Genomic DNA, 26,369 nt, shown 5'->3' on the forward strand with positions numbered 1-26,369 from the left:
GCACTTCCAAAGGATAAAACACATGCTCTTGCACTCATAGCTTTCCATTTATAAATAATTACAGTAATATGGTAATTGATGGTCATTCCAATACTTATGCAGACTTGGAATAGAGGGACTTGACTCATTGAATGCCATTGTTGTAATATGGCTCAATGTAGTTGAATAAATAAATAAATAAATTTAAAAAAAAAAATTCGATACGACTGTCCCAAAACTCAAGTTGTGGCTATAGGCTGGTACTTGCGTGCATACATTAGATCTGACCTTTAAAAAATATTTGAATACACAAAATGTTATGAAAGCACATTAGGTCTGACCTTTAAAAAATATTTGAATACACAAAATGTTATGAAAGCACATTAGGTCTGACCTTTAAAAAATATTTTAATACACAAAATGGTATAAAAAGCACTTTTAATACATCATTATCCAAGTTTTCCATACAGTCTTGCTATAAAAATGTTGAATATATGATCACCATAGTGGCCACAAACAATCCACACTAATATATCAGGGTGGGGGTTGCTGAATGTCATTTTCCACCTCTATCATGGAAATACCTTCTCTGTTCATTTATGGCACTCTGTAGTATGGCAAGGTCCACTCCATCCACACAATTCAGCACGCGAGCCCGTACCATCAGACCATCCCCTGCAGGGAGGGAGGGAGAGATAAAGTACACCAGAAAACAACTTGTTTCCCTGGCAGGGCAGGGTGGCTTGCAGCACATTACTTTCAACAATATACAGATACACAAATAAAAAGGACTGGTATATAAAGCACACAAAAGGTTTAATGACAAGAGCAGAATTTTTCAGCCCATCAACGTTCATCAATCTGCCCAAAGCCTGGAGTGCCTGATTCCTTGTACTGAACGCTGTAAGGATATGGGCCTTTAAAAAGAACTGGCTATGTATTCCAAGCATTGGTCAATCGTGTGGAAAACAAATACAGTGGGGGAAAAACATCCTTCAATTAATATACCTTCCTCTCCAGCTGACAAAACTGTAAGCGAGGTAGCTTCTGTTATTGACTATGAATTCCCTGCTAAAATCGAACTTACCCTCAGTGATCTCCAGCTCCCCTAGAACAATGTACTGGGCCTCAAGTATGGGGTGAAAAGGCTCCACAAAGCCCGTGTGAATGACAACTTGGTGCTGGGTCGCTGCATAATGAGAAGACAGGGTAGCCCGTGAATTGGCCGGCTGGTAATGCCTCAGTCTGGAGAGAAACATATCAAAAAGGGGAGGAACAGATGAAAGCAATACGATGGCAGGAATGTCACTCTCTCGTTGATGCAAACTACTAAAAATGGAAAAAAATGTAGATGTCTTGACCGCACAAACATTCATACCCTTTGGTATGCCAAATGTTAAGTAAGTTCAAGTTCATTTTTCCCAATTTATTTTCTGTTGACCCTCAAGTCATTCAATAATCCACATCAGACGGTTGTTTCTTGGAACAACTATTTCCTTCCCTGCATATGGAAAAATCTATCCTGCATAAAGTATATCTGTCCAACAAGTTTCGGCTATATCAGACAGCTAAATCCCTGGAAGGGGAGGCCACAGGTAAGACTGTAGAAAAAAAGGCTTTGGAGCTGTGCTTGCGTTGGACATTTTCTGTGAGACATATGGATCTGTGTTCGTTGTAATTTCACATTTTGATATCAAACATTTTGTATAAATATATAGAGGACACGACAAGTCTATGTGAGAAACTTGACATTTTTACACTGCCATTTTTTTTAGATACTTTACAGCTACAATAAGTAAATGAAAATTAAACATCCACAAGATGTAATCGTAAAGCCTACTACAACAGTGTTACATAATTGGCGTTTGCTTCGGTTGATTTAAGAATAATAGAAATCCGGAGACTGTGTACTGTGGACCGTGAGGACCAACTGTCAACAACCCACATGATCTCTCCTTGCCATGGCACTTCCTGCCCTGTGAACCCACCTCTGTAACCCTCTCTGCTTTCCCACAAGCTGAATGAAACGTTTTAAAAAAGCCAAGAAGGGTGGACTACTTCTATTTAAAAAAATAAATAAATAAATAAAAATCCTACCTGCCAAATGTTCTCACTGTTGTTCCTTCCTGGATGGCACCGGAACTGATTTCCCAGGGAAAGTGAAAAACACCAGGTGCTGGAAGCATCTCTGCCTTATCTGAAAAAATAAATTAAAATTAAATTAGTTAAAGCGGGTTTACAGAAGTGCCATCTGATTATTGTCGCAGTATTGTCGTGTTGCTTGCATTTTGGGGTTACGGCTACTTTACAGGTTGAAAATCCTTGATCCACCTCGATAACTCAGAAGGACGGTGCAATATTTTACCGCTAACAACGTTTTGCGTAAAGAAATCAGGTTTTACTGATTGAAAAGCGTGAAACAAAAACGTGTGTTAATAAATATACTTTTTTTTATCCATACTCGCCACACAATATAGAACGTACTGTAAAATACTCCCAAGTCCACGCACTCGGTTTACAAGGCTAACGTCACCGGCATCCCGCAAGAAATCTTGAATAATGTATTCTTTGCATTTTAAAAGGTAACTCTTTAAATCGGTCACACGCTGTATCAGACAATTTTTTGAGACTTTAAACTAGATTAATCAAATTATCTTCAGTAAACTTTCGTCTGCAGTCGGACAGGTTGTTTTGGTTCTGGTTCACATCGGGGGAAGGAAAAATACGTATCCCACTCAGAGATCCCACTGCTCTCATCCGACTGAAGCCAGGAAGTAACTCGTTTGTCTGGGTACGGTAGCTACCACAGAACTGTTCTTCGGTAGCTATCGACACAATTCTTATCAGCATAAATTCATCTGGCAGCTTAAAAACAGTTTATATGTAAAATGAGCACAGCATAGAGAATGTATAATGTACTTTGATTCATACAGGTTTATTCAAACAAAAGCACAATGACAGGCCACATATTGAACTTGACAGGCCAGCACGCCCTCAGCTAACCTAGCTTGTAAATTCAGGAAGTATGCCTGCATTGAGGACAAAACATTGGAGCTCCAATTTAAATGAATGGGGAACATTAGACTTATTAGATATGGTTTTCTTTGGTAGTTAAAAATCACCTTTTCTACATTAAACTGAACGGTACGCTCCATGGTTTTCAGTTGTGCGCGCCTGCGGTGACCTCATTTTTAACGTCGCTTTCTAAACCACGCATGACGTTTCTTTTTTTAAGCTTTAGAGCGTGCCTTGGAGGCGGAGCATCCACATTCTAATGTCCAAGGCTAGATCATAGTAGCATATTCTCAAAAGAAACCAGAACCAACCGAACCTATCAGTAGCTAACTTACTAATCATAGTTAAGGTTCGACATTCGTCAGACATGAATCCAGATATTCTTAGAGAACGAGGAAACGCTAGTTTCAACACTGAGATACTCACAAATATTTTAGACGGCGGTGCAGAGAAAACTCAAAGGAGGAGAGAGATCGGTGAGTTTGTCCGCACTGTGATTGTTTTGGATAACAAGGAAACTGCCGAAACACGCTCAAGGGCCCTGGTTAGCTGGTTAAATAGCGAACGTTGATTTGGCACTAGCTGGCTAGCTGAATAAATTAGATGGCCGCACGGCTAGATTAACTACCATCAAGCTATCTGCAGACGCGATGGTTAAAAATCGCACCCTGATTTTTTCCATTTGTATATTTATTAGTAAGGTAATCATTAGCGTCCAGGTAGCTACTCCTTAGTATTTCTTTGAACGAAGCTGTGGCGTAGTTTCCATTCACCAACTTCCTACATAACGGTTAAACCTAACTTGATAGCTAAATTGCATGCACGCTCACTCCGCCCTGTCTAACAAGGACTCAGGGCTACAGTTCCAAAGAGGCCAAATTACAGATTGTCCGGATTACAGCTGCATCGGTCACATAAACTGCTGAATTATTTATTGTGGATAAGGGGAGCCGTGTCGAGAATTATGGTATTTTTCGTCGGGTCCACTCAGGAAAATTCATAATGACCTGAGAAAGACTCATAACTTGACGTAAGGTGCACAAAACCTGGACCTGCGCAGTGAAAAAAGTAATATGTCCGGATGTGTCACCTCTTATTACCTTTCCCACACCTGGGCAGGTTTATGTTTGGAGAAAGCCTAAGATTGGTTTAACACACAGCCATGTTAAACATGGTGGTGGACGTGCAATGTTATGGGCAACCGCACTTCATGGATGTCATTGGGTCTGACGATTGTTCGTCATGGACGTAAAGTAGCCCAGGAATATGAAGAGATTTTTTTGACCTGGTGCAACTACTGTTCCCTCCCGTTGTCCAGATATTCCACAATATTAACGCCTCCACACATACTGCTACTGCAATTTAAGATTGGTTTCATGAACACCACAATCACCACATATACGCATAATTGAACCGTGCAAAGTGTAAAGTAGATTTCCACCATCCCTCAAAGAACAGCAGACTTTCGTTCTTGGCGAATTTTCTGGTATCCCATAGTCCGGAACTTTCAAAGAAGAACTGAAGCTGTTCTGAAGGTGAAAGGTGACAGTACTCCTAATTGGGTAGCAGATTAATATTCATATATTGCAAGGAATCCATTACACGAATCCCCCGTGACTTAGCATTCTCCGTTCCACGCACAGAGAATATGGTGATCAGCGATCCGGACTTTCAGCACGAGGACCTCAACTTCCTGTCCAGGAGCGAGCGGTACGATGCGGCTGTGAAAAAGAGCGCGCAGATGATCCTAAAGCTGCGGGAGTACGGCATCTCAGACCCCGAAGAAATCTACTGCTACAAGAGGTAAGTGTACCGCAGAAGCCAAATGTATCCTGCCGGAGTTCAGACCTAATGCTGAAAAACTGCTCAAACTGGGCGGCAGTGTAGTACAGTGGGTGAGGAACTGGGCTTGTAACCGAAAGGTCATAGGTTCAATTCCTGGGTTAGGGCACCGCTGTTGTACCCTTGAGCAAGGTACTTAACCTTCAGCATATATCCAGCTGTATAAATGGATACAATGTAAAATGCTATGTAAAAGTTATGTAAGTTGCTCTGGATAAAAGCGTCTGCTAAATGCCTGTAATGTAATGTAGGTGGGTGAGAGAAGTTTCAAATTAATGATAATGTATGTTGCTGATTTCCACCATGAATCTTGTGTTTAGTTGTATCCACAGCTGTAACTCTTCAAGTTTTTAGAAGATGATATTGGGGCTGACCTGAACTGCAGTTGGATGGCTTGCAATACTGTCTGTTGCCAACATGCTGAAAATGCTTTGTGTGAAAAACAGTGGGACAAGGGCCCCACACTTGTGCGGTGATATCGTGGGAAATCGGGAAAACGCCTCTGCTTCCCTTCATGATATAGACTTGCTTGGTTTGGGCCCTGTGGTGTTGGTGACTGCATTCTATGCGTTGAGAAAGCTTGCGGTCTATAGGACAACGCGGTGCTTGAAAGAAGGGACACTGCATGGACAGTGATTTTGTTCAGATGTTTTTCTTTAACATTTTATAATGCACGGTTATCTCAACCCCAAGGGTAGACTGCCACGTGCACTGCTGTGCTCAGGGACTGCATGTCTTGAGGCCTGCTTGAATCCAAGGAGCTCCTGCTGTGCTGGAAGATAAGGAACATCCCTCTGTTTGAATCCCCTTGTGACTCTGTGTGACTCCGTAGCTGATTATCAGCCCTTCCACGTCACTGGTCAGGTTTTTGGATTGTGCGTTGTGCCGGATCACAGAAGAAGCGTTGCCTTAGCTGGTGCTCTCAGCTGTGTCATCCCCAGATAATAAAATCCAGTGTTTACATTGCGTGCCTTACGTGTATCGTGACTAAAAAAATGACAGCAGTCTTGCTTGTGCAAGAGCAAAGGTGGCAGGTAGCGTCATTTACTGCGGTCGATTTTGGCAACGGAATATTTTAGATAAGGTTGTGTCAAGGTTATGGCACAGGGCCAGATCCTCTGTACAGAGACAGTATATTTGTTTGTGTGACACAGTGAGAAAAGAAAAGACAGCACTCATTTTCAATTTTTATTGGAGTTTGGTACATAGGAAGGTTCAGGCCTGAGCTGTCATTAGTGTATGGTTTTTTTTGTGTAGAAAGTTAGGCTAATGAAATCCCGGTCTTCTGTATCTGTGTTCGTTCTTTTCACTCCTCATTACTCATTACACATTTACGTATTTGCCATTATTCATGAAGCAATGTGTGACAAAAAGTTTTTTTTTCTTTCTCTCTTTTGGTCATTTAAAATGATGTCTTCACTTGCAGGCAGTGGATGAGCACGGGCACTTCGGGTGTTACTCTTACTGGTGTGAGCAGTGGCTGCTTTTCCTGGCTTTTGCTCTGTATAGGACACCCTGTTTTTTTTTGTTGCGAATATGCTCCCTGTTTGCATGAATCTTTTGGCAAGGGGGAATCGATTTGTTTAGACTACTTGGCTCTTCCTTTCTCAGAATTATCAGCTGATGCGTAATAGGGGAGAAATTGGTGAATACAAAGTCACGTTTTTTTTTTTTTTTTTTTAACAATTTCTATCGCACGTATTTCAGGTTTGCCACTATGCCAGCAAGTGAAATGATTGTCATTGTTACGGTTGCTCAAGCACCCGCAAACATAACGAATTTACCAAAGTAAAAAAAAAACATTTACCAAAGTAGCTGCAAAACATAAGATAAAATCAAGACCCGGCCGTGGTCGAGAGGTGAGGAGAAAAAGCCCCCATTCTTCAGAAGCCGACTCCAGGGCTGCTTAAAAGGGCACCGCCACAGGTGCTCTCAATTACCTGTAACGAGACAAACGCATGTGTCCAAACGGCCAGCGCCCCCACCTGAGGCGGAGGGACGTAACACCCCCACCACCAGCTGGGGACACCAGTCCCCAAAACAAAAGAGAACAAGGGGAGACAAACAAGGGGAGACAGACTGAGAGAAACGTCGCAGGAACTCAATGCGTGCCGCACGCATGCGACGCCGCAGGAACTTTTTCACTTGCCAGCCATACAGTTGATGCACATCCAGATACCACAATCTAGCTGACTGAATTCAAATAGTAAATACTTGCATCCAGACTCAGCCTTAGCATAGATGGCAATTCAGTTAAATACTGGTAGTGAAAGGATGTTCAGTGAAAGCTAAAGGGACTATTAGTCTATACCCCGCGCAAGTGACTCAAGCAAACTCAACGTTACATCTCGAGGCTCGAGCAGTTTATCGGAGGGTTCCGCAATAAAATCGTCTAGGACCGAAGCACTACCAGGCCAACATGAAGCGGACAAGGTCAGGGACTTAATATTCGGAAACCGACAAATGCACGATAGTATACTCCACAATAAGGAACGAGAAAGCAATAGACGCGAAGTTCGGAAATCGAAAGACCGTCTGGGCTAAACCAGTCTAACGTGGCCGAACGCTGTAAGCAAAACACCGTGCAGGATGATAATTGTCTGCCAGCTAATCATGAAGCACCGATAAAAAGAGACTAACCAAAACTTTACATAAATGTTTAGGCGTCCATGTTACTCCCAGTTATCAAACTGAACAGCGCTATCAAAAAAAAAAGCCATACAAGTCACACGATTCTCTCCTTTTCCCAGCTCAGTCGGCCCAGCTGGACGAAACAGGTGATACAAATCCAGAGTGATTAAACCAATCAGGGGCCATTACTCAGTGATCCTACCTAACCAAATAGAAAAAATCCTAACTCAGTAATCTAGTCTTCAGTGGTTTCTGCGCTCGGGGCGACTTTGAACGCTAAACTCGTGAGCACTATTAGCAGACCAATTGACTAGTCGACCTCAGTGCCCCGAAGCGTACCCCCACTCATATTAGCCACCAAAAACAAAAAAGGGAAAACAATAAAGTGACACGTCCCTTGGACCCGCCCGGCGGCCAAGCTAACCGGGTTAAGAGCAGAAAGTTTAGTTTTTTTTACCAAAGGGTAAAATCCCGGACGAGCCCCGATTTATGTTACGGTTGCTCCCAAGCACCTGCAAACATAACAAAGCCAAAACCAAGGTTTCCCAAAAATAACCAATAACTTTATTTTACTACTTGAGAGAGAGAAGGAGAGATCGGCAGGTGGCGCACAGGATGATTTTCACCTTTATTTTACTATAGGTACAAGTGGAAGTCGTTGTGGGGTCATATTAATATACTTACCACCTAACTCATTTCTGGTGAAACAATGCTCTTATTTAGCATTAGTAAAACATTAGTTGCTAAGACTACTTGAAACGTACGCTTACTTAAATGTGCTTATTCTGTTGGGATTAGAGAGAAACGCAGCAGAGCTGTACAAAGTCTGGCCTGTTCAGGCTTAAATCCTTGCTTGCGTCTTGAGGCCTGGGGCGCCATTTTGGGGTCGCGCACTGCTCATCTGGTGTCTCTGTCCTCCTCAGCGTCTTTAAGGGGCATCACCACGAGGCCCTGGGTCTCCACTTCGTCATGTTCTTGCCCACCTTGCACAGCCAGTGTGACGCGGAGCAGCGGAGGAAGTGGCTCCCTCTGGCCCTCTCCTTCGGTCTGGCACCAGCCAGCTGAAATGGATCACGGTAGTCAGACGGAGTTGCCAGGCGGGCTCCCGTCTGGAGGCCGGTTGTGTCAGGTTTTTTTTTGTTCTCTGGCAGTACTAATGGGCTGCAACAACACTGGGTCGACAGCTCAGGGGTAGACCGGTTGTCTGGCCAGTCGGAGGTGCCGGTTCAACCCGCCCGGGTGTGCAAGTGTCCTTGAGCAAGGCTCTGACTCCTACTGCTCTGCGAATGAAGGCATCATGTAAGCGCTTGGATAAGCACTATATAAATGCAGTCCATTTACCATTTACCATTTGGTTCACTTGTAGATTAGATCACAGTAATACATGTCATTTAGGGACTCAAGGACAGTCTTTGGCTCTCATTCGTTCACTTATCAGGAAATGTAGGTGACATGTCAGATGGCGTAAATATTAGGGCTAATTCAATAATTAAGGGCAGAAGTTGGCATGGAGACCAGAAACAGACACGGCCCTTGTTGCCCACCTCTGGTCTAGGCGATCGCCACGAGAAAGCCCTTGGGCTTCCAAATTATTCCCGATGTAGTATAATTACCAGTGTGTGTCCGGTGCTATTGGTCCCTTTTGGTGGACAGGGGAGTTTTGCTGTCTGGTTGGAACCTTGAAGCTGGCATTGTTGAGGGACTTGGGGTACCTGCAGGTGTTTGACAGATCTTAGTGGTCTGCGTACTTCCGTGTACTGTGTATGTTCATTAGTTTCATGTGGCAAACTAACAGTAGTCTGTGATTTTTTTTTAAATGTTGGTCGGATAGGACTAATAACAATCACTAATATTTCAGTTGTAGTGCTTACATTTTCCCCCATTTAATGCCCCTCTAACGCCCCAGGAACTAGAGTGGTCATTCCATTTCAAATATGGGCTCAAAACTGGAAGAATAGGCTTCTTTTGGATGAAGACTGAAGAATAAGGACCTTCAGGACCGTTGCATCCAATTGAGGTGTTAAAAAGTGAATCTTCTTGGGCAGCGGCATCCTTTGAAATGGGTCTATAGTGCTCGATTTAGGCCTAATCTCTGTGTGCCCATCCTTATGTCCACCTTCATATCTTCTCCCTCTGTCCCTGCTGCTTAAAACCTGTAGTGCCTCTTGATTCTAGTCCCCTTTTCTTGAATCAGATGGGTAAAACATTAACCTTTCCGTAATAGAATTTGAACTCTTTCTATGAATGATTGATTCCTACATTTCAGGTTAATCAACGGCAGTATGGCTTTTATCTGACTGAAATATTTTGCCTGTGGGGATTGAAATGGCGGTGTTGTGGATGAATTGGTAAATTGTACGCTGGCGAGTTTGATTTATTCGTGGTTTTCACCGGGTAGATCAATGGATGATCGGACGTTGTCTTGTGTTGAAGCTCTCAGATACAATCAATAAACGTGGAGGGATAGGATTTCAGTTGATGAACATGTCTCTGTTGGGGCAAGATGACTCCAGTGTGTCCGTGTGGCCCAAGTCTGTTTCTCCTTGTTTGGCTCAAATGGACTAGTTACTCCTGCTTGCCGAACCTGAATTACAGCTGTTTCCTCTTGCTTTTGCCGAGCCCTTTTGTTCACTTGAGGGGGGATGGCTGGAAGTCCTAATTGCGGTTGTGTGATTTTTTTTTTTTTGGCTTATCGGAGACGGAGACGTGCTGGAGCAAAGGCACAGTGATAACTGTGGAAGGTTACGGCAACCTTGTAATTGATAGCCCCCGATCTGAAGCATGAAGGTCGCATTGTGTTCACTCGAATCAAAATCACTTGGCCTAATTTTAGAACACTGAATGATTTTTTTGTGTAAAACCTCTTTGTTGCAGCTCAGCATTAGCTGCTTGTAATTAATTCCAGATTAGAATGAAAGTTTTTTTTTTTTTGTTTTTTTGTGAGATCAGCATGTGCATGACCAGTTCACGCATTGAAGGACTGATTTCTTTTCTTTTTTGTGCTCTTCCCTGTGTGTCCCACATTCATCTGACTTTCTCTCTCTGTCCTTACACGTTGTCCAACCTTTGTTCTGCCTTCTCTTATGAAAACATAACCCTCACCGTCATTGCTTTCTTCTGCCCTCCTGTGTCTGTCTCTGCGCTATGGTGTAAAAACCTCTCTTCTATCTCCTTGCCCCGCCCCCCCCCCCCCCCCAAAAAAAAAACGCTTGCTTCCACTCGGCCTTGCCCTGTAGCTGTGTGCACCGCGGGCGACCAGAGCCCCTGGATCTGCATTTGGTGATGTTCCTCCCCACCCTGCTGAACCAGGCCACACCTGAGCAGCAGAACACCTTCTTCATGCCCGCCTGGAACCTGGAGATCATCGGCACCTACGCTCAGACAGAGATGGGTCACGGTAACGGACCTGGACCCCACAGACGTTCCCCCCCCCACCCCCCCCCTGACTGATATGTGCTGTCGACCGTGCCCAGGCTCCACCTACGTTTCAGCCAGCAGCAGCGCGTTAGCGAAGAGTCTATTTTTCAAAGCCGCTGTAAACATGGCAGTTGGAAGGCCAGTCTTGCCCTCCTGCACAGAATCTGCCCTCCATTCTCGTTTTCGTACCAAAAGCGCGCGCTCCTAGCTGGAACGAGCTGCGACTGCTGAGTTTGATGCTAACTTTGTGCTAACTTTGTGCTGGCTTAAACTGTGAGCCAAGCTGGACAGTGCGTTCCACAGTGTGCCACCCAGCCCGCTATAGACTGTTATCATCGTGTAAATACTTTTGTGTAAATTTTTACCTTATCTCGCATGCATCTTGTATTTTTTGCATATTTAAAATTTGTGTTGTAAAGTCATTGTCAAACACCTACAGCACCCATTAAACCCCTTGAATTTGCACTGTACATGCCCAAGGTGTCTGCCAGCTTCAAAACATTCACGTTCCCAAAGCGTTCTTCGTTCACTGGAGTAACTGTGATGGCGGTGTACCCGAGCTCTGTCATGCTGTCGCTCCTCGGATCGGTCAGACGCCGAGCTGACGCCATTTTGACTTTCACAGGGACCCACATCCGCGCTCTGGAGACGACTTCGACCTACGACCCGTCCACCCAGGAGTTCGTCCTGAACAGCCCCACGATCACCTCCATCAAGTGGTGGCCGGGAGGACGTGAGTAGAGTGGCCGTCCCTCGATCCCGCAGTGTCCCATCGATTGCCTCAGGGTGCCTGTAACGCTGAGAAGAGTGTAGAGGTTCAAGCACTCGCCTACCACCGCAGAGACCCGGGTTCAATCCCCGGCAGCGGTACTTCCGGCTTGGTCGGACGTTCCTACGAACGCAGTTGGCGGTGTTCGCGGGTGGGATGCCGGTGAGGGTACGAGTCCTGACCGAGTGCCCGATTATTATCTAGCACTGTGGTGCTCCACGTTTTATTGGCTCCCGATTGTCACGCAGAGAGTAGTCAATGTGTGGAATAGCCTGCCAGGTCATATAGTAGAGGCAGAAACTCTGGGGGTTTTCAAGACTAGGCTTGATACGGTGTTAGATACTGTCTAGTCTTGTAGGTAATCGGAGCACTAATTTAGTCAGGAAAATGGCGAGCATCGTTGGGCTGAATGGACTGTACTCGTCATTATGTTATGTTATTATTGGCTGGACCGCAACAGCGGGGGGCCAGCCCTGCAAACGCGAATGTCTGTGACTGACTGAGCGAGTGAGTGAAGTTACACCATTGGTCGGCCGAGTTATGAAGTCACACCATTGGTCGGCCGGATCACGTGTGTTAGATCCAGCCATGTACTAGGTTCTGACCTGGTCTTGTCATCTAGTGCTGTGGTTCTCCACGTGTTATTGCCTGCCTGTGTCCATTGAAGTGTTTTGGAAGTGTGTGATGAGTAAGTGGCGTCTCCCTCCCTCCCTCCCTCCCTCTCGCTGCAGTGGGGAAGACCTCGAACCACGCGGTAGTCCTGGCACAGCTGCACACGCAGGGGCGGTGTCACGGCCTGCATGCGTTCATAGTGCCCATCCGCTGCATGCGTACCCACAAGCCCCTGCCAGGTACCGCCCGCTCTGTCCTGCTGCGGTTGCTGCTGCTGTGTGTGTGTGAGAGTGAGATTGTGAGTGTGTGAGTGAGTGATTGCGTGAGTGAGTGCGTGAGTGAGTGCGTGCGTGCGTGAGTGAGTGCGTGAGTGAGTGATTGCGTGCGTGAGTGAGTGAGTGCGTGCGTGAGTGCGTGCGTGAGTGAGTGAGTGCGTGCGTGAGTGCGTGAGTGAGTGCGTGAGTGAGTGCGTGAGTGAGTGCGTGAGTGAGTGCGTGAGTGAGTGCGTGAGTGAGTGCGTGAGTGAGTGCGTGAGTGAGTGCGTGCGTGAGTGATTGCGTGCGTGAGTGAGTGAGTGAGTGAGTGAGTGAGTGAGTGAATGAGTGAGTGAGTGAGTGAGTGAGTGAGTGAGTGAGTGCGTGCGTGCGTGAGTGAGTGAGTGCGTGCGTGAGTGAGTGCGTGCGTGAGTGAGTGAGTGAGTGAGTGCGTGCGTGAGTGAGTGAGTGAGTGAGTGAGTGAGTGAGTGAGTGAGTGAGTGAGTGAGTGAGTGATGAGTGAGTGAGTGAGTGAGCGAGCGAGCAGGACCCAACTTGTGTGTTCTCTCTGTTCAGGAGTTGTGGTGGGGGACATCGGGCCCAAATTTGGCTTTGACGAGGTGGACAATGGCTACCTGAAGTTGGAGAACGTGCGAATTCCTCGGGATAACATGCTGATGAAATATGCGAAGGTCAGCATCTGCGGGGGGGGGGGTGGGGGGGGGTCCGGGTGTGCACACGGGCCACGGGTGCACTGACTGAGAAATGCACCATCAGAGGCGTAGTCGAGACAAATTTAAACACTGGTTACCGCATGGATGACCAGGTACAGAACACTTGTCACTAGGGATGTGATGTTACACTCAGCTCGGTACAATACACGATACGGGGTTCAGGATTCGATACACTCTCAATATTTTGAATGGAAACAAATTATTACTGTGGAAGACTCCTTTATTCCCAAGTCTGAAAACCTGCAAAAACTTTTTTTTGTAATTCAACCCCTCTGCTCTGCAAATGTGTTTGTTCTGCGCTGCGCAAAGTGCATTTGCATGCAAAGTGTCTCTTGAATATGTAATTTTGGGAGCTAACGATACTCATGTTTCTCCACGCTAGAGTCACTAGCCCCTTTTGAGAGACCCTGTGTGATCCCTGCAGGTGGAGCCTGACGGGACCTACGTGAAGCCGCCCAGTGACAAGCTGACCTACGGCACCATGGTGTTCATCCGCTCCATGATCGTGGGGGAGTCGGCCCGCGCGCTGTCCAAAGCCTGCACCATCGCCATCCGCTACAGCGCCGTCCGCCACCAGTCCGAGCTGCGGCCGGGGTACGCCCGCACACCATCCACACACGCCCGCACACCTGTGCCCGCACACCTGCGCCGCACGCCATCCACACACGCCTGCACACCTGCACTCTACATACGCCATCCACACACGCCCACACACCTGTGCCGCACACCATCCACACACGCCCGCACACCTGCGCCGCACGCCATCCACACACGCCCGCACACCTGCGCCGCACGCCATCCACACACGCCCGCACACCTGCGCCGCACGCCATCCACACACGCCCGCACACCTGCGCTCTACATACGCCATCCACACACGCCCGCACACCTGCGCTCTACATACGCCATCCACACACGCCTGCACACCTGCGCCCGCACGCCATCCACACACGCCCGCGCCGCACGCCATCCACACACCTGCGCTCTACATACACCATCCACACACACCCGCACACCTGCACTCTACATACGCATCCACACACGCCCGCACACCTGTGCTCTACATACGCCATACACACACGCCTGCACACCTGCGCCCGCACGCCATCCACACACACCGACACGCGACTCACGTAAACCACGCGACACGTAAAAAAACACGCCTGTCGAATCAAACTTGCATGATGAGGTGATCTGCCTGGGTCTTTCGGTTCTGTGACACCACCCCCCCCCCATCCTGTCTGCGTTCCCCCAGTGAGCCTGAGCCCCAGATCCTGGACTACCAGACGCAGCAGCACAAGCTCCTCCCCCTGCTGGCCACGGCCTACGCCTTCCACTTCGTGGGTCAGTACATGAACCGCACGTACCATCGCATCACCAGCGACATCAGCCAGGGCGACTTCAGCGAGCTGCCTGAGGTACGGCTCCGTCCATCCTCCTTAAATATGAGCGCAGAACGTGCGCCGAATCCAACTGCCCATCTGCAAGGGAGCGTACATTTTGGGCTGGAGGAATTGTGTATTCCTTAAATTGGAAGACCTTTGGTTGTTTTTCTACCATACTTTTATTATCCTCTTTTTTTTTTGGGCATTGCTTCCTTTATGTCTTTTACATCATCACATCCTAATTGCTATGAATTCTGGGTAATCCCACTGGCGAAGTCTGGGTGAAGTCTCGCCCAAGCACCCTGGGACTTCTCTGGAAGTCTGCAGGAAGGTCCGCGCGAGCCCCCTTTCTGCAGACTTCGATGAACTGTAGAATTGGGCCCGGAGCCCTAGCCTCTCGGGACCCATCGCAGGATCGCGCCCGTCAAGTCGGGCCAGTTTTCCGGGTTGCCGCGGAGACGGGGCACTCGGATTCCGGAATCTCATTTTCCCCTCTCAGACGACACTTTGTTGCTAAGCTGCAGCGTGTGGCATTCTTGCTTCATTAGCTGCATGTGGAAAAGGTGTGGAGGGTGCGCTTGTTCATTTTCCAGACTGTAATGTTGGGTACATGTGGGGCTGTTTGTAATGGCCGCTCCTCCACCCCCCCCCACAGCTGCACGCCCTGTCGGCGGGCCTGAAGGCCTTCACCACCTGGGCGGCCAGCGCGGGCATCGAGGTCTGCCGCATGGCCTGCGGCGGCCACGGCTACTCCCACTGCAGCGCGCTCCCCGCCATCTACGTCACCTTCACGCCCACCTGCACCTACGAGGGCGAGAACACCGTCATGATGCTGCAGACCGCCAGGTGAGCTCGCCGTCTGCTGCGCGCGGGAGCTGCGCATGCGTCTGCTGCGCATGCGTCTGCTGCGCATGCGTCTGCTGCGCATGCGTCTGCGCAGTCGACCGTCTCGGGTCGGAACCCCTCCCTAAAAAACAGACACCGCACTGCGAGCGAGCGACCGGGCGGCCCCTACCGTTCCGCACACTACGCGACCCGCAAAAAAACCAAAAAGGGGGAAACGTACAGAGACCGCCGTCCCCGGTTCCCAGCGGTACCCGGGCATGACGCCCTTGTCCCGTCCCTCACCTCCGGCAGGTTCCTGGTGAAGAGCTACACGCAGGCCAGCGCGGGCCAGCAGCTGAGCGGCATGGTGTCCTACCTGAACCAGGCCCGGGACAGGCTGCAGGCCCAGCCCGTCTCCGCCCGGCCCACCGTCGTCGACGTCAGCGACCTCGCCAGCCTGGTGGAGGCGTACAAGCAGCGGGCCGCCAGGTGAGTCGACAGGAAGGAGACGCGACGCTCCGCCCCCCGCATCGGGCACGCGGCCTTTCTTTGTGACGACACGGTTTTGTGATGACAAGGGCGACAGGTGTAGCACAGCGGGTAAGGAACTGGGCTTGTTACCGAAAGGTCGCAGGTTTGATTCCTGGGTAGGACACTGCCGTTGTACCCTTGAGCAAGGTGCTTAATCTGCATCGCTTCAGTATATATCCAGCTGTATAAATGGATACGATGTAAAATGTTATGTAAGTCACTCTGGATAAGAGCGTCTGCTAAATGCCTGTAATGTAGTGTAATGTAATGTTTTGCTGAAGCGTTCTTGCTGGGCTGTGACGCGCTCTTACCCGTTTTTGCGATGTGCGTGGCGCGCTCTCCTTAGGCTGGTGGGAACCGCGGCCAGGAACCTGCAGGTGGAAATGCAGCACAGCCAGAGGAAGGAAGACGCCTGGAACAACACCTCCATCGACCTGGTCCGGGCGTCCGATGTGAGTGCTGCGTAATGCTGGGACTTCATTTTTTGTTGCTTAGGGGTTGGCTTGCAGAAGCATTAATATTTGAGCTCTTGTGATACTCTCTCCCTCTCCCCCTCTCTCTCTCTCTCTCTCTCTCTCTCTCTCTGTCTCTCTCCCTCCCCCTCTCCCTCCCTCTCTCTGTCCCTCTCTCTCACTCTCTCCCTCTCTCTCTCTCTCCCTCCCTCCCTCCCTCTCTCCTCTCTCTCCCTCCCTCTCCCCCGTCTCCCTCATTCCCTCTCTCTCTCCCCTCTCCCTCCTCCTCTCTCCCTCTCTCCCCTCCTCTCTCTCCCCTCCCTCTCTCTCTCTCTCTCCTCCCCTCTCTCTCCCTCTCTCTCCCTCCCCCCCTCTGTCTCCTCTCCTCTCTCTCCCTCCTCCTCTCTCTCTCTCTCCTCCTCTCTCCTCCCTCTCTCTCCCTCCCCTCTCTCCTCCCCCTCTCCTCCCTGCCTCCTCTCCTCTCTCCCCCTCTCTCTCCCTCCCTCTCTCCCTCTCTCCCCCTCTCCTCCAGGCGCACTGTCATTATGTGGTGGTGAAGTTGTTTGCTGCCAAACTTGGGGAGGTGGGAGACACGGCGGTTCACTCCGTGCTCAGTAACCTGGCTCTGCTCTACGCCTTGCATGGAATCACCCAGCACTCCGGGGACTTCCTGCAGGTAACCGAGGCTGGCCCCGCTCACTAAAGACCTGGCGTGGACTCGCATTTAATGGAAACTGCATTTATTTCATTTGTGTGTGCAGAATTTACTGTGAGTGCTCAGTGCCGTGGATGAGTAAAGATAGGAGACAAACTGTCTTTGACACCAAGAAGTAAATATGTGTTTGTTCATTATCCAGACGAGAACAAGCAGGTTCTCATCGTCGGCTGTAAACCGCTGAACTTATCGTTGTGTCGCAGGAACTTTTTTCTTTTCTTTCTTTTTTATTGTCATTTTCATTATTTAAAAAAATCTTAGTGGTTTTTTTTCCCCCATACATTGACATGTAATGAACTCTGGAACGTTTTCTGTACATCCACTGGCGGTGTTGCAAGATAGAGCGGATTCCCACCCAATGGGGATACTTGTTATACTTGTTAAAAAAAATGTTATTGTGCAGGAGAAAAACGTCTTTTTTGGGCTGGTTCGCCGTTTTCAAACCGGCGACACACCGGTGGCCGCGGGTGTCACAAGCTGCGCTGCGCGCGTAAGCGGATGATGTCACTTCCTCTTCCTGTCCCCAGGCCGGCCTGCTGAGCGTGCCCCAGCTCTCGCTGGTGTCCCAGCGGCTGAAGGAGCTGCTGCGCCAGCTGCGGGCCGACGCCGTGCCGCTGGTGGACGCCTTCGACTACCGCGACGAGATGCTCGACTCCGTCCTGGGCCGCTACGACGGAAACGTCTACGAGCACATGTTCGAGTGGGCCAAGACGTCCCCCCTCAACCGCACCGAGGTGAGGAGGAGCTGGGGGGCGGCAGCGTGGCGCGGCGGTGGGTGAGGAAACTGGGCTTGTAGCCGAAAGGTCGCAGTTTCGATTCCTGGGTGGGAAGCTGCCGTTGTGCCCTTGAGCAAGGTTCTTAACCTGCATTGCTTCAGTATATACCGGGCTGTATAAACGGATGCAGTGTAAATGCTATGTAAAAGTGGTGTAAGTCGCTCTGGATAAGAGCGTCTGCTAAAATGCCTGTAATGTAATGAGTGGGATGATATCCGGATAGAGAAGTTGTCATTTATTGAAGAACTGCACAACAACGGCACATGAGTTAGTGGTATTATTAGTATTATAACAAACTGTGTGCTTGTAGACATAAAGATTGAACGAATGGGTGTTATTTGAATGATTCTACTGCCCCAGGGTTGTGGCATGGGTGGTGACTATATGAATGAACTGCACACGCGTTGTGTGTTAAGTTGCGAGCGCACCAGGTCCTCGTTGCTTTTTTTTATTTTTTTTATTTATTTTTGCTGTATGCAAGGAGAATTTTACAGCTTGTTTTAACCGCGCCGCCTCTGTGTTTGTGTTCCTCCCCCCGCAGGTTCACGAGTCCTACCACAAGTACCTGAAGCCCTTGCAGTCCAAGCTGTGAGACGCTGTCTGTCGACTCGCAGGGATTCTTCCGATCATAGCAGTGTACTAAACACGCAAACCGATACGTGAACAGGTCTTTAATCAAAAAAGCACTTCCTCCATTGACCCATTAATCAAAAAAGCACTTCCTCCATTGACCCATTAATCAAAAAAGCACTTCCTCCATTGACCCATTAATCAAAAAAGCACTTCCTCCATTGACCCATTAATCAAAAAAGCACTTCCTCCATTGACCCATTAATCAAAAAAGCACTTCCTCCATTGACCCATTAATCAAAAAAGCACTTCCTCCATTGACCCATTAATCAGAGGTTTACCCCTTTTCTTTCTTTTTTTAAACTGATCTTTCATTGTTTAGTACAGTGTCTCAACTCTGGTCCTGGCTTCTACAGAGCTTGATGACGACCCATTCATTTGAATCAGGTGTGTTGGAGCAGGGAGACATCTAAAACATGCAGGGCAGTGGGTCCCCGGGACCAGGGTTGAGAAACACTGGTTTAGTAGGGATGCACAATAATAATTGAGGGTTATTTCAGTATCAGGGCACTAATGGCTTGAAGGGGAATTCCACCACAAAACAACAATTAGCCTCATTTAACAGATAAAGGGCGTAACTTAAGTCTGTCCTTGTGGCTGGCCGAAGCGGTCTCTGCAGAGATATCGGCAGCGGGAAAAAAAGGTGCGAATTTGGGTGCCTTTCCCGTTTTTAAAGAACCACAATGGCGGGGAGTTTGAGTTTGGATATGCCTCCCCTTGACCTCCCCGATATTACACAGGACTCTAGCAGCCATGTGTGTGTGACAGCTTGCTGCGGGTCAACTGCATAAATCGCAGCAATTCAAACTACAATTACATTTAACCCTGGCAATTTGCTAAGGTTTAAATGTAACCCTAGCAAAATTATTATTATTATTTTTTTTTTTTCAGCAGAACTTTAAGCGCGGAAGTAATCTGAACGGAATGCCGTAAAACTGGATTTACCGCTTGGCCTGGAAGCCCTGGAAGGGCTTGTAGCAGTAGTAACAACGCCCTGCCCCCTACGTTTGTGTTCAGTAGGAGTGGCAGCCTGTGATTGGCGGTTGTCTGACGCCCTCCCATTGGCCGAAAGCTCCTGGCCCGCTGTAGTTTCGTAATAAAGCAGGGGAGCTGGAGCATGCCCAGTAGCTTGGGGGCTGTGTCTCTGCTCTCTCTGCAGGGAGTGTTGGCTGAAAGCTGTCAGGAGGTCTGCAGCTTTTCCACGAATAAAAAGAAGATTCCTAGGCGGAATTCCCCTTCAATATAAACTTACTGGTATGAGCCAGATACCGAGTTGCGGCCGATGGAGATGGTCCTGACAGCAGTGGACATGTCCCTGTATATCGCAGGTGTTTGTGATTGTCCTGACAGCAGTGGACATGTCCCTGTATATCGCAGGTATTTGTGATTGTCCTGACAGCAGTGGACATGTCCCTGTATACCGCAGGTGTTTGTGATTGTCCTGACAGCAGTGGACATGTCCCTGTATATCGCAGGTATTTGTGATTGTCTGACAGCAGTGGACTGTCCCTGTATACGCAGGTGTTTGTGATTGTCCTGACAGCAGTGGACATGTCCCTGTATATCGCAGGTATTTGTGATTGTCCTGACAGCAGTGGACATGTCCCTGTATATCGCAGGTATTTGTGATTGTCCCGACAGCAGTGGACATGTCCCTGTATATCGCAGGTGTTTGTGATTGTCCTGACAGCAGTGGACATGTCCCTGTATACCGCAGGTGTTTGTGATTGTCCTGACAGCAGTGGACATGTCCCTGTATACCGCAGGTGTCGGGCATATACAGAAAAACATTTTGGCCTGTCTTTCCCCCCCTCATTTCTTCTTGGTGTGTATCTGCTCTATTTGTGCTGCTTTCAAATATTTTTCTTTGATTGATTCATTTGTAATTATCTTCATAATTGGTCAATATTTTCTCCACTTCTGGTTAACTGAGGATGAGTGTACGTAAGAGACGTTTATGAAGAACACAATGGAGTAACCGAAAGTGTAAGAAATGTTTACCATTTCTTTTTTTGACCGATGATGAAACCGGTACATCCAATCCATGTAATACTTCCTTAAAAGTCCTTTGCGGTGTAGTTTTGGAGCACTACAGATTTTTGCTTGTAGTGCATATTAGTGCAGTAGAATGCTAGTAATGATGATTGATTTATTGATGCATTGATTTAGGTGTTGATTTTAATTTATTGTAAGTGTGTGGAGATGTGTAGAAATGAAAGCTGGGCCTTGAATGTAGAATAGCATTAAACATGTAAAAGTGTAATGCAGAAGCAAGTTTGCACAACGTGTGTTGTCACTGGGTTGCAGCACACAGAGAAACTGGACCATCGCTTTGTCAGACCTTTAATGTGTATAAAATGTAAAGAAAAAAAAAAAGATTAATTGTGGTGAATGACTTGTACACTGTGGAAGAATGATATATTGGGATCCACAAGATTAGATAAATTTGGCTTTTTCAGTCTGAGACCAGACTGGATAAATCAAACCTGTCTGTAGAGATTATAGAACGAAATGATTGCAAATTGATACACACCCCCAAGCATGTTAATCATTGTTATATGCAAGACAAGAATCTGGTAAAAATTTTCTTTTAGAGGTTCTTTTTTTAAACATGGGTGATTCAGTCGGTAGCTGGAGTAGACCAACCAGCCGTTCGGAAATATTAGTGTTGTATGCACAAAGAGAAAATGTATTTCCTTTATGGAAAGTGATGAACAGATTCATGTCTGCCACTTCCACGGTTTTACTGAATCAAAGGAACATTGGCCACGTTCCTGGTGAGGAGCTGTCATTCTTTGTGAGAGATTTTGCTGATCAGCAGTCGTTCTTCGGCATGGATTCTCACTATTCCGATGTGCCTGTCTGTCTGTTCTCCGTTTTTGTTCAAGATAAATCTCCTTTTTTGTTTTGTACAAGAATAATAGCTTTAATTGTGTAAAGCTGAAATAAAGATTGATTATATTATGAAGTGCACATACTTTTAACCCTTGTACCCCAACCATGTCACATTAACTGCTTATTAATAAAGGAAAAATGACTATTTTGACCATGAATTGTGAGCTTAATATGTCAAGTTTGGTAATTGTAGCTTCCTTAGTTCATCACTAGATGGCAGTAGAGAAGGAGAAAACCAGCCACAAAAGATAGTCCCAATTCCCTAAAGTAAAATTATTCCAGGGAAAACTGGTGGGAACCAAAAACATAGCAAGAAAGAGAGCTACCTACATAATTTATATCGTCACATATACAGTGCCCTCCATAATGTTTGGGACAAAGACATTTTTTTCTTGATTTTGCTCTGAACTCCACAATTTTAGATTTGTAATGAGTTCACGTGGTAAAATTGCAGACTTGCATTTCAGACATTGTTGTTGATGGGGATTTTTATGCATTTTGGTTTCACCGTGTAGAAATTACAGCACTTTTTATACGTAGCCTACCCCGCCATTTCAGAGCATCATAATGTTCTAAACAAATGGCTTCACAGGTGTTTATGATTAGTCAGGTGTGTTCATTTACTTCCTATGTGCTGGTATAAGAGAGCTTTCAGTATCTAGTTTTGATTCTAGGTTTTTGATTGCCTTTGGAGTCCATCATTGGCATTAGTCCACTGGAGAACCAGTGATGTGTCAATGGAAGTAAAGGAAGCCATTTTGAAACGGAGAAATGAGAAAAGCCAGTTGGGCCCTTTACTGCAATTACTAAAATAACTCGCCAGTGTTCTCTTCTTAACGATACAAACAGTTAATTTTGGTAAGCCTGAGGTTGTGCAACACCTCGGACATAAATAGAGTTCTCATCATAATGAAAAAAAAAAAACCGCAAACACCAGTCCAGATGAGAAACTCTTCAGGAGCTAGGCGTGTATGTGTCAGTGACTACTGCCTCCAGAAAGACCGTTAACCGCAGCCAAGAGCAATTCCTTTTTAATGGTCTTCTCTTGCTGAACAGCACCTTGTTATTCTCGTTATGACACTTTTACAGAAGCCACTTTTTTGTGTGGTTAACATTAGGCTGCTGAGACCATGTACGCAGAATGGATGGTCGTACTGTTACACACTATGCGATTTGCTTTATTTTGGGTTAGTGGGGGGAAATGGAAAAAACATTTTCACAAGGATATGTTAATCATTGCCATGACGCCCAACCCCCCCCCCCCCCCCCCAGAAATTAACTTCTGTTTGCCTGTTCGGAGGTCATCTCAGTTTATTTTAAGACACCTTACAATTTTGTCAGCAAGTCCAATAACAAGTGGACCTCTGTTTTCTGTTTATAGACCAACACGATTACTCTTGGGAAGCCCCAGTTTGCTCGTCAACGTTATTTCCACTGAGTAGTTACCTCTGAGTCACGTTGCCAGCGTTGGGATTTCGAAAGAAAGACGATAAGATACCGTAGTTTTAAAATGTGTTAGGGGGTTAAAAAAAATAAACCACAAATGTAGCCTGTTAACTCGAATGTTGGCAACGATTCAATACCCAGTTCGGTCTAACACAGAAGTGGCACGAGTTGAATTCAAATTACAACGAACCGAAATTATAAGCTTTATTAGGTAGGCCAAAACGCAAACCCCTCCTCCTCAGCCAGAGAATTGTGTCAAGGGAGGAAGTAACCGCGAGTCACATTGTTACTTTTACTCAATGGGAAACAGTACAAGGATAAAACTGGGGAAAACGCCGTCTGGGTTTCTTAGTTAAGGTGAGAATAACACCATGTCGAAATTTTAAGTTAATTATACATCTAATAAAAGCGATTTGGGAGTTCTATAACATACTGTTCGTTTCCTCGGATTTACCATAGACGCAACTTTGTAATTGGCTAGACATTTTCGTTTTAGACCTCAATGTGTGACTAGGACGCAGGCGTTTGTAATGTACAGCTGAAAATATTTCAGAATGTTTAAAATATTTAAAAACAGAATGAAAATCATACCTTGTTCACGGTTAAGGGTAGAGCACGAGGACTGGAGCGAAATGTATTGTTATTTTCGAATGTTTCACACAAAGCGAACAATCTTCGTGCGAAAGGAATCTTCAGCGTTGCCTACTCACCCATTTCTAGCAGCATATAAGACTGTCATCGACTCACATGTTCTCAAAATTGTTTACTTTTGCAATTAAGGAAACTTCGTTTTATTTACGTGACAAATACTATCGCTCATACTAGCTACTCTCTAAGGTAACGTTTTCGCGCTTGAATATGTTTGTTGAACTCCTGTGTACAGCTGTCCAAAGGTAACATCAAATCGAAATATGACATCGCAGAATTGAATTGCGCATGGAATGTAGTTGCTTTGTTCTCGACTAATTTCACTTATTCGGGTTTCATCTATGTTAATAGTGTAGCTTTTCAGGCCTGTCAATGAGAGTATCGTTGTTGTATATTATGTGCTATAACGCTATTTTTGATTCGCTGTTTTTCGCTTTAAGGGAAGAGGTTGCTGCACTTCGTATTGTATGTGTTTATTTTGAGTACATTTTATATTGGGCAACAGACAGGACACAAGTTAACAGAAGTGCAAACTTCCAATTTAACACACATGCAAATGTGTCCAGAAACTATGATTGTATTTTTACAACTTATTTAAACACAGTTAAAGGCTAACAGCCTTCGCCAAATGCTAGTCTTGTGCATTGTTTTTGAGATACTGTGTGTTTACGGAGGAGTGGAAAAGCAACCTCCTCTGCCCACACAGCAGCCAGTCAGTGCCTCTCAACCGCTGTAGCTGTACGGCTTAAGAAACCAAACCCCTGGGCGGAGCTGTAATCGTACCTGTGACTGACATGACCCCTTTTTGAGAGGTGCTGGTGGCTGCTGTTTGTCTCCTTGCGGTATCCTTCTTATAGCAGAGGCACCAGCTGTAGCACCGGGCTCTTCTCTGGTTCGCACGCTGCCCTGGGGTCATGTGTCCCATTATTACCAGCAACGTCGGCGTGTAGCCTTCCGCACGGACACAAGATTGTCTTGTCTGCTTGCTGGGGTTTGAACCTATGTTGTTGTTCACCTCACCAGCGGGCGTGCTGCAAACAGCTAATAGAACAGTCTGGTCCACCTGGTAGAACTGTAGATGGAAGTCATTACTGTGATGTCATGTGATCGGTTATTTTATTCCGAGGTGTTGTAGGTTTAGGAGTATGGTCATATTTCTTTTTTAGAACAGGTGCACACCTGGGACTGCGGCATCGGTCATTTGAAGCGTTTAGCCTCCGCTAGTCCCCTCAGGGCAGAAGTAGCAGAGTACTTTTTTAATTTGCAACCTTGCTAGGCCAGTCTTCATCAAAACATGGTACTGTTCACACAGAATCCATACTTGCTCTCGGTACGCACACTCTGTTGCTTGTTGGAAAGGCGTGGTGCAGCTCTTCTTGTTCTAATTTGCAGTGCCTGTTTGTGTTCGTAGACCCATCTCATCGCTGTCACACATTGATTCGCCCATTTCACAGTGCACAATTAAACTACTCTCTTCCCGCTTGTGCACTGCCCTGCAGGGCTACTGGCAGCAGTTCGGCTGGGGTGCTCACGCTCGCTGGGACCTAGTGCCCTAGCAGGTTGAGCTGCCCAACAACCCCTCAGCAGGGTATTGTTCATGTTCTTACATTATTTATCTCTTCAGCAGACTGGAGTGGCACACTTACCCAGTGCATTATGAAAACATTTTTTTTATCCAGGCTATTGGTTTAGGTTTGCAGGTTTTTGGTGTAGCAGAGTTATTTATTGAACTCTCCAACCAGGGAATTTTTCAGGTGGACCACGTGCAACCTTTACAGTGCCGTGAAAAAGTATTTTCCCCCCTTCCTGATTTCCTCTGCTATTGCATTGTGTCACGCCGAATGGTTTTTAAGGTCTTTAGGCCAAACCTGTTTGACAAAAAGAAACAAATTTTTGGAAGTATTTTGTGTATTTAATGAAAAAGATTATCAAACACCCATATCACCCATGTGAAAAGGCGATTGCCCCCTTAGTTACTCAATCAACCAGTTAACCCCATTTAATTGATAATTAGATCCAGCTGATTGGACACGGCCAAGCTTGAGTGCAGCCTGAATCTAAATCTCATTCGTATTGATCCGTACCAAGAGTCATCACAGAGTTTTTACAAGCACCACTATACCATGATAAAAGAAGAGATGAGATGAAAAAAAGTTGTTGAAATATATCAGTCTGGAAATTGGTTACCAAGCCATTCGTAGGGCTGTGGGAATCCACGGAACCCCAGCGAGAGCCGTTATCTTCAAACGGAGAACACTTTGAACGGTGGTGAATCTTCCCAGGAATGGCCGTCCGGCCTGCCAAAATTTCTGCAAGGGCGCAGTGACAACTCATCCCGGAACTCGCAAAAGATCCCAGAAGAAGAACATCCAGAGAGCTGCAGGCCTCTCTAGCCTCGGCTAAGGTCAGTGTTCATGACTCCACAGTAAGAAACGGACTGGGCAAAAATGGGATTCATGGGAGAGTAGCAAGGCAGAAACCACTGGTAACCAAGAGAAACATCAATGCGCATCTCAGACTTTCATAAAAGCATCTGGATATTGCTCAAGCCTTTTGGCATAATGCTCTATTGACAGACGAGTCAAAGGTGGAACTGTTTGGATGACACAGGGTCACACAACGTCCGGAGTTAAGCAAATACAGCATCTCTCAGTAAGAACATCATGCCAACAGTCACACACGGTGGTGGCAGTGTGATGCTGTGAGGATACTCTGCTGCCCTGGGACCTGGATGACTTCCCATTACTAAAGGAACCATGAATTTTGCTGTGTACCAGAATATCTGATCCTCTGTCTGTGAGCTGAGACTTATT

At 46.7% G+C, this 26,369-nt stretch overlaps 3 protein-coding genes across 5 annotated transcripts in view; 2 read left to right on the forward strand and 1 right to left on the reverse strand.

The window, feature by feature from the left end:
* Nucleotides 1-189: 189 nt before the first annotated feature.
* On the reverse strand, nt 190-3,955 carry ten1 (TEN1 subunit of CST complex). Its single transcript, XM_064324300.1, has 4 exons — nt 3,421-3,955; nt 2,077-2,176; nt 1,067-1,224; nt 190-654 (listed from the first exon to the last, which is right to left on the reverse strand). The coding sequence occupies exons 2-4, from the start codon at nt 2,163-2,165 to the stop codon at nt 536-538; spliced, it is 366 nt and encodes a 121-aa protein (XP_064180370.1). The 5' UTR covers nt 2,166-2,176; nt 3,421-3,955; the 3' UTR covers nt 190-535.
* On the forward strand, nt 3,208-21,613 carry acox1 (acyl-CoA oxidase 1, palmitoyl). 2 transcript variants are annotated; one of them, XM_064324296.1, is made up of 15 exons: nt 3,208-3,470; nt 4,638-4,797; nt 10,704-10,864; nt 11,510-11,617; nt 12,385-12,504; nt 13,096-13,211; nt 13,678-13,847; nt 14,509-14,671; nt 15,294-15,484; nt 15,776-15,952; nt 16,341-16,446; nt 16,979-17,122; nt 17,689-17,895; nt 18,479-20,042; nt 20,089-21,613. In XM_064324296.1, the coding sequence occupies exons 1-14, from the start codon at nt 3,362-3,364 to the stop codon at nt 18,527-18,529; spliced, it is 1,983 nt and encodes a 660-aa protein (XP_064180366.1). In that variant the 5' UTR covers nt 3,208-3,361; the 3' UTR covers nt 18,530-20,042; nt 20,089-21,613. The 2 variants fall into 2 exon arrangements, with proteins under 2 accessions (XP_064180366.1, XP_064180367.1); XM_064324297.1 differs by lacking the exon at nt 3,208-3,470 and adding an exon at nt 4,213-4,536.
* Nucleotides 21,614-22,893: 1,280 nt separating this feature from the next.
* LOC135249051 (inactive rhomboid protein 2-like) overlaps nt 22,894-26,369 on the forward strand; it is a 43,269-nt gene continuing 39,793 nt past the window's right edge. Inside the window, exon 1 of one of the 2 annotated variants that reach the window (XM_064324295.1) lies at nt 22,894-23,265. The gene's annotated coding sequence lies outside the window, so the exon portion shown is untranslated. The remainder of the gene's footprint in view (nt 23,266-26,369) is intronic. The other variant, XM_064324294.1, reaches the window with a different exon arrangement.

The sequence above is a fragment of the Anguilla rostrata genome, chromosome 2, assembly GCF_018555375.3.
Source record: "Anguilla rostrata isolate EN2019 chromosome 2, ASM1855537v3, whole genome shotgun sequence".
Classification (NCBI taxonomy): Eukaryota; Metazoa; Chordata; class Actinopteri; order Anguilliformes; family Anguillidae; genus Anguilla; species Anguilla rostrata.

Bases quoted from the DNA above. Each gene is read 5' to 3' on its own strand.
- ten1 (XM_064324300.1), bottom strand. From the start codon at position 2,165: ATGCTTCCAGCACCTGGTGTTTTTCACTTTCCCTGGGAAATCAGTTCC. The intron at 1,225-2,076 runs GTAGGATTTTTA...GTTTCTCTCCAG, and splicing joins ACAGTGAGAACATTTGGCAG to ACTGAGGCATTACCAGCCGG. The intron at 655-1,066 runs GTAAGTTCGATT...CCCTCCCTGCAG, and splicing joins GGAGCTGGAGATCACTGAGG to GGGATGGTCTGATGGTACGG.
- acox1 (XM_064324296.1), top strand. From the start codon at position 3,362: ATGAATCCAGATATTCTTAGAGAACGAGGAAACGCTAGTTTCAACACT. The intron at 12,505-13,095 runs GTACCGCCCGCT...CTCTCTGTTCAG, and splicing joins TACCCACAAGCCCCTGCCAG to GAGTTGTGGTGGGGGACATC. The intron at 17,123-17,688 runs GTAACCGAGGCT...TCCTGTCCCCAG, and splicing joins ACTCCGGGGACTTCCTGCAG to GCCGGCCTGCTGAGCGTGCC.